The sequence below is a fragment of the Silene latifolia genome, chromosome 8, assembly GCF_048544455.1.
Source record: "Silene latifolia isolate original U9 population chromosome 8, ASM4854445v1, whole genome shotgun sequence".
Taxonomy (NCBI): Eukaryota; Viridiplantae; Streptophyta; class Magnoliopsida; order Caryophyllales; family Caryophyllaceae; genus Silene; species Silene latifolia.
In genome coordinates this window covers 109,065,379-109,072,231 of record NC_133533.1, presented here as the reverse complement: position 1 = coordinate 109,072,231, position 6,853 = coordinate 109,065,379, and the positions used below count along the sequence as shown (strand labels likewise).

The window sequence follows — 6,853 nt, the reverse complement described above, 5'->3', positions numbered from 1 at the left end:
CTCTTGTGGCAATTGTTCGTCCATGAAAGCTGAGCTACTTGCCCTCTTAGCCGGCCTATAAAGAGCGAAATTGTTGGGTTTGAAGAATTTATTAATTCACATGGACAACTCGCCTTGTGTCAAACTCGTTCTTGAAAATCAACTCGTAAGCAATATCCTCAAATTCATAGTCCAAAGATGCAATGAGCTTATAACAGAGTCACATTGGTTGGTTAAACTAGAACATACCTACCGGGAAGCAAATCGAGCAGTTGACCTTGTCGCTAATCGAGGTGTCCAGTCTACCATAGAAATACAACATTTAGATTCTCCCTTTCATGATCTCCACATTATTCTTAGAGAAGATATTTTCAAGGTAGCTATTCCCCGTGTTATAGCTAGTAGTTAGTTTCATCGGGACTTTGCCCCTCTTAAGTACCACAAAAAAAAAAAAGATTGATTAAGTTTAGGTAAAAGGGTAATGAACGGAAAATTAAACTCGTATGTAAAAGAAATAAAGAATAATACTCGTAAGTGCGGTTCACCGATTAACCTAAAACCACATGACTTGGAGAACGGGTAAGCCATAAACCCAAACAAAATAGACACACAAACACATTTCTCCTACTTAAAGACTAGTTCACACATTTCGGCCAACCAAACAAACAAACTACCCCACAACACAACACAAACCTCCATTTCTCCCAAACCCTCAAAAACTTAACGCCGCCATGGGAACACCAGAAACCTCAAGAGAACCATGTCCAGACCGAATCCTAGACGACTTGGGTGGCGCCTTCGCCATGGGAGCATTAGGCGGATCAGCTTTCCATTTCATCCGAGGTACAATGAATTCACCAAAAGGTGAAAAATTCTTAGGAGGAATTCAAACCATGAGAATGAACGCACCAAGAACCGGTGGTGGGTTCGCTGCTTGGGGTGGATTATTCTCAACATTTGATTGTACAATGGTTTACCTTCGTCAGAAGGAAGATCCATGGAATTCTATATTCGCTGGTGCTGCAACTGGTGGGTTTTTGCAGATGAGACAAGGGATTAAAGCTGCTGGTAAAAGTGCTGCGTTTGGTGCGATTTTATTGGGGATGATTGAAGGTGCTGGGATTATGCTTAATAGGATTATGTCTCCGCCAGTTGGGTATGAGGATCCGGCTATGGCGGGTTATCCTGGGTTTCCGGGTCAGCAACCGGGTGGGTATCCTGGGTTTCCGGGTCAGCAACCGGGTGGTGTGGGTGTGGGTGTGGGTATGGGTGGGGAGGTGAATGAAGGTGGTGGTGTGAGTGGGTGGTTTGGTGGGTTGTTTAGTGGGAAGAAGGATGATGGCGGTTCAGGGAGCGGGAGTGGTGGTGGCGGTGGTGGTGGGAGTGAGACTAAGGTTTTGGAGAGTTTTGATACGCCTACTGCTATGCCCACTTTCGATTACAAGTGATTGATTTGAGAAGGGTAAGAGTTTTTGTTTCAAGTATTGATTTTTTTATGTGAATTTTTTGTTGTTGTGTTGTTCTATATTTTCGCATTTTGAGTTGTACGATTATCCATGGACGGTTCTAAAGGGTGATTCATGTCAGCCGTCCCCAAATCATGGCTCTGATGTTGTTGTTGTTGTTGATGGGTTTTGTGTTCTTTTTAGTTTCGAGTACAAGTGATTGATTTAAGAGGGGTAAGGATGAAGTATGTTGAGTAATTGTTTCAAGTATTGATCTTTTTGTTATTAATTGTTGATTGTGTTATGTTTGTGTGTGTGTTTGGATGATGGGTTTTGTGTTCTATATTTTTGCATTTTGAGTTGTGCGTTCACCGTTTCTAAAGGATGATTCATGTCAGCCAACCCCAAATCATTTTGGGATTAAGGCTCTGATGTTGATGTTGTTGTTGATGGGTTTTGTGTTTTTGTTTGAGAAGGGTAAGGGTTTTTGTGAATTGTTGATGTTGCTGTGTTCTATATTTTCGCATTTTGAGGGACGGTTCTAAAGGATGATTCATGTAAGCTGACTCCAAATCATTTTGAGATTTTATTTTGGGATTAAGGCTCTGATGATGTTGTTGTTGATGGGTTTTGTGTTCTTTGATATAGTAGTGTAGTTTCGGTTTGTCATTTTAGTTTCGAGTACGAGTGATTGATTTAAGAGGGGTAAGGATGAAATGAGTTGAGTAATTGTTTCAAGTGTTGATCTTTTTGTGATTAATTGTTGATTTTGATATGTTTGTATGTGTTTTTGGATGATGGGTTTTGTGTTCTTTGCTAGAAATGGAGGTAGTGTAGTTTCGTTTGTCAATTCTCAATTAGTTTCGAATATGAGCAATTGATTTAAGTGGGGTATGATTGAAATGAGTGGATTTTTTGTATCAAGTTTTGATTTTGGTGTGTTTTTGGTGTTTGGGATGATGGGTTTTGTGGCGTTTGTTAGAAATGGTTGTAGTTTGCGTTGGTAATGGAGCTAAAGACTCTTTCTTTCTTTGGTATTGATCGCTGGAGTTTTTTTTGTATTGGGGATTTCGATCACAAGTGATTGATTAAGAGGGTAAGGATTAAAGGAGTTGGTTTTTTGTTTCAAGTATTGATCTTTGTATGATGAATTGTCGATGATGTTATTGTGTTCTTAGAAATGGATGTAGTGTAGTTTTGGTTGTCAATGGAGTCCCAGGCTCTTCATTTCTCTTCTTTGGTTTTTGATTAGGGTAAACTGAATTGAAATGAAATGAAATTAGTTGCTTTGTTTCTTCTTGTAGTGGAGTATCAGTCGTTCGATGCAAATTTTCTAATTGAATATTTGTCATAGGTCGTCCGACAGCCTTTGCCTTGCTGTTTGTGTGGCACCGGTGTTGTTCTTAAAAATAGCCTTTGATGTTCATTTTCCCTTTGACTTTTGATCAAGACAAGATGAATTAAAATGATTTTTATTGAATTAGTTGCTGTGTTTCTTTCTGTTGCGTAGTATCAGTTTTTTGACGCAATTCTCGACACAATATTTGTCATAGATCCTCTGAAAAGTGGTGTCTTTTTGCTCACACTAGGATTGCATATATCAAACCCCTCTCACGTTCCCTTTCCGAGTGTTCTTGTGGCACTTGAGTAATGTTGTCGATAGAAATTGCTTTAAAGTTATTATCTTTCATTAGTTTTGGTTCACTCGTTTGCTAAAGATTACATTTTTATGAAAAATTGATATGTTTTTTTTTAAAATGAGTATGTGAAATGACAGCTACATCTGAGTGATTTTGTTTATAGCTTTGTTCTTTTTGTTATATCAATGAAGCTTTTGTTGTTCATTAGTAAAAAAATCAATATAGAGAAAGAAAAGTTTTTTATGTAAATTTGAGGTGTTCCTATGGTTAGGACTAGCGATCAAGAGGTGCTGTTTTAAATTTAACAACTATTTTTGTGTGCGTGTTTGTATTAGGAAGTATTTAGGTTTTTATGTTTAAAAGAAGGGAGTGAAGTATAATTCTCTTGTCCTTGTTTTTAAGATGGGGTGAAATTTTTGTTTGATTTTTGTATGATAATGTTATGTTTGCGACTCTGCTTTTTGGGCGACGGATTTTCTGGTGTTTGTTAGAAATTGCTGTAGTCTCCATCGTCAATTGAGCCAAAGCTCCATTAAACTAGTTGCGACTATTTGTATTTTGAAGCGTATTTGATGCAATTTTCTTTATGACCGTGTCAGCGGAACTGCTTTCGGTGGAATCTCTGTTTGAAGTTTTGATCTTTTTATGATGATGTTATGTTTGTGGTTTTAATTTTTCTTCTGAACGAGCAATTGTGTTTTTTGTCATAAGTTTCAATTGTTTTTATTTTTCCATTGCCAATAGCCATTGGTTATGCTCCTTTTTATTGTGAGGTTCATTTCACTCCATTCTCAAGGCAATTTGCATCATGCACATCAATAGACAGCCTGTTATTTTTATAGACAGGGGCAAGGTTGTGTTACTTGTGTACATCAACCTCCTATTACCGCAACATCTGCGGCAGCCCCTGGACACTGAATCATGTTAGAAATGGTTGTAAAGTTATTATCATTTGCAGGAGCATTAGGCATTGAAGTAATACGGTTGTTGGGAGAAATGGCTCTAAAGTTTTCATCTGTCATGCCTTTTGGTTTAGTTATGTGCTAAAGTCGATTTTTTATGAAACATTTGATTGTTTGTTTAAAACTGGCTACAAAGAAATGTTAGTTTGGTATGTGTGTTTTTTCCCCATAAATTTTTGACGTTCGTTATCAAAAATGATTATAGTGAACATAAAGTTTCATTCTTGGTGAATATGAGGTGCTCTCGTGATTGGTATTGAACGGTGATGTTTCAATTTTAGAACTTTGTATGTTTGTGCTTTATTTAATATTTGAATCGTCTTTGTCCAGAAAGACAAGAAAGAAAGAAAGAATTTGTATGTCTTTGTTGTATTCAAGTGTTCTTTGATGTTCAATTGCTGCATTTTTTTTTTGCGTTTCATTATATTTGATGTTTATTCATTGTTCTGTTGTGGTGAACATATGTTAGGGGGTTTTTAATGGATTTTTGGTACTTACCCTTTTTTTTAAATTATATAATGTTTTGATTCACTCTCAATTAGCTCTTACCAGCCTCACTCAGCCCTTAGAAACTTGAAACTTAAAACACAAACATGTATGTATATATTGATAGATATTGATTCAACTCACCCTAAATGTAAGCAATCACAGAGTTTGTACATAATAGAGTGTAATCAGTGTATTATTTTATACTCTTTACTTACACCATATGTCCCAGGAATAATTTCTTCAATAATAGAAAAATGCCGAATTCGTAAAAAGTGTTAGCACTTAGTCATACGTACAAATTCAACATGCGTCCATTACATGAGTTGTTTTCATAATAATATCATGAGACTCTCTAATGAGTACTCCAAAAGGTGAAAAAAAACGTGAAAGCTTATCTCCGAGTTCATAGAAATTGGAAGGAGGGGAGACAAAACTGGTAATATGAGTGCCTAGATTTTTATCAATGAAACATGTTGATACAAGGCTAGACACTCGCATCATCTGTACTGTCTCTCTTGTTTTCTGTTTCTGTGACCTCAAAGGTAAGTCTCACATTTTTTTCACTTATTGGAGTACTTAGTAGAGAGCCTCGTGATATTATTGGGAAAGCTATTCATGTAATGGATTGACAGTGGATAAACGATTCAAGTGTGAACCCGTCTTATAGGTTACCGAATCTTGAATGTATATGTATGATTAACCCTTTTTTCCGAAATCAGCATTTTTCTAATATTGAGGAATGTTCCGTATGGTGTAAGTAGGGAGTACAAAATAATACTCTTCATTATGGCAAACTATGCTGGATTGTTTACATTTTCGGTGAGTTGAATCAATATCTATCAATATATACATATATAAATATTTATTACAAATCTCCAAATCTTTATGTTCAGTCGCATTATTTCGATTTAAAATTTTGAATAACAGTAAAGTTTATGTGGAGAAATAAAAATGCAGAAAGCTATGAGAGAATAGTAGACATGGGATATTAGTATATTACGTAGGTGTGCGCGACTGAGGATGAGTGGTGTTAGGGTAAGGGTGAGATAGGGTAGTGCAGGTGGTGGGAGCCCTCTGGATGCCTGTTGGTTTGGCATGGTAGAGGAAGGAGCCGATGAAATTGGTGATGTGGTAGAGGGAGAAGATAAAGGAAGCCTAATTATGTATATCTACTCCCATAGACGACATTTGAGGTGTGAAAAGTGTGTATTCTTTAGGCTATAAGAAATTCAAACTTGTGTTCAGTTTTTGACTAGAAAGCTGGAAGTTAACTGTTGATATCGTTAGGTTTGCTCTATATTGCTTAGTTTTTACGGGATTGGAACTTCCAGAGTTCCAGTAATTGTCGAGGTGTGAGACAATTGCCCATTTGACATTTGATGTTAAAAGAAGATTTGTTGCGAGTTTGCTTGTTGTATACAAAAGCTTTGCGAGAGACTAACCAAAATGCACCTTGCCCTGTGATAACTTAATTATGTATCGTAAAACAGTTGTCATTGATTTTTCTTTCGATCTTTTTTGATAAGTGACGGTAATATTGACAGTTTATAATTGTGTGCTATGTATGCTTTCAGGTTCCTTGGTATGCTTGAATAATAAGCAGCAGGCGAATAGTTTCCTTCCTTGGCACTCTATATACAGGAAGGACCGCAATTTGACAGGTCTAGTTATAATCGGTGGTCCTTTGAAGGTTTTGGGTTTGATTTACTATGTATGCCGTATGGTTAAGATGGCTACGGTCGACTTTTGTAAAATAATGTCTTAGCTTAGTTTTAGCAAATTACTCTTATTTATGTATTCTTTTGGTAGTTTTGAATCAACTTTAGTAACTCTGCTACTTTCATATCTCTGAGAGCTGGATTTGGGATCCAACATAGTTATGTATCGTAAAATTATCGAGATTTTTTTATCTATACACTGGTAACAGGTTTGCCTATCGATTTTTGTCCATCTTTGAATAGTTTAAGGCCTTAAAGGGAGGGTGTATCGGACATTATCGGAACTGACAGTTTGGTAATATCGAGTGTTCTTTAGCATCTTCGCCTTTTGGTAACAACTTCTATACCATCGGTAATTTTGCAACTGTAAATGACTTTTATCGTTAATTATCATTTGATTTTGTTGTTAATATTCATATGCAAGTACGATAAATGATTTTTACAAGTTTTGTGAATTTTGATACTCGTATCTATTTATGACTTAAAATTATACTCCCTCCATACCGGTAACATGGTAAAAAATGGGGTTTTTAAGAAAAAAGGGTAAAAGTAGGGGCAAATATGGAAAGTAAGCGGAATATAATAAGGATTAATGTTGGGTTGGTGAGAGTCCCACTACT

At 36.4% G+C, this 6,853-nt stretch overlaps 1 protein-coding gene across 1 annotated transcript; it reads left to right on the top strand.

Annotated features, from left to right (window-relative positions):
• The first annotated feature begins 602 nt into the window (after positions 1-602).
• Positions 603-6,455, top strand: LOC141597266 (mitochondrial import inner membrane translocase subunit TIM17-2-like). The gene is made up of 2 exons (XM_074417651.1): positions 603-1,441; positions 6,090-6,455. Exon 1 carries the CDS (start codon positions 711-713, stop codon positions 1,425-1,427), a length of 717 nt encoding a protein of 238 aa, XP_074273752.1. The 5' UTR covers positions 603-710; the 3' UTR covers positions 1,428-1,441; positions 6,090-6,455.
• Positions 6,456-6,853: the final 398 nt, after the last annotated feature.

What these genes read in the sequence shown, in the direction of transcription:
- LOC141597266 (XM_074417651.1), top strand. Translation starts at nt 711, where the DNA reads ATGGGAACACCAGAAACCTCAAGAGAACCATGTCCAGACCGAATCCTA.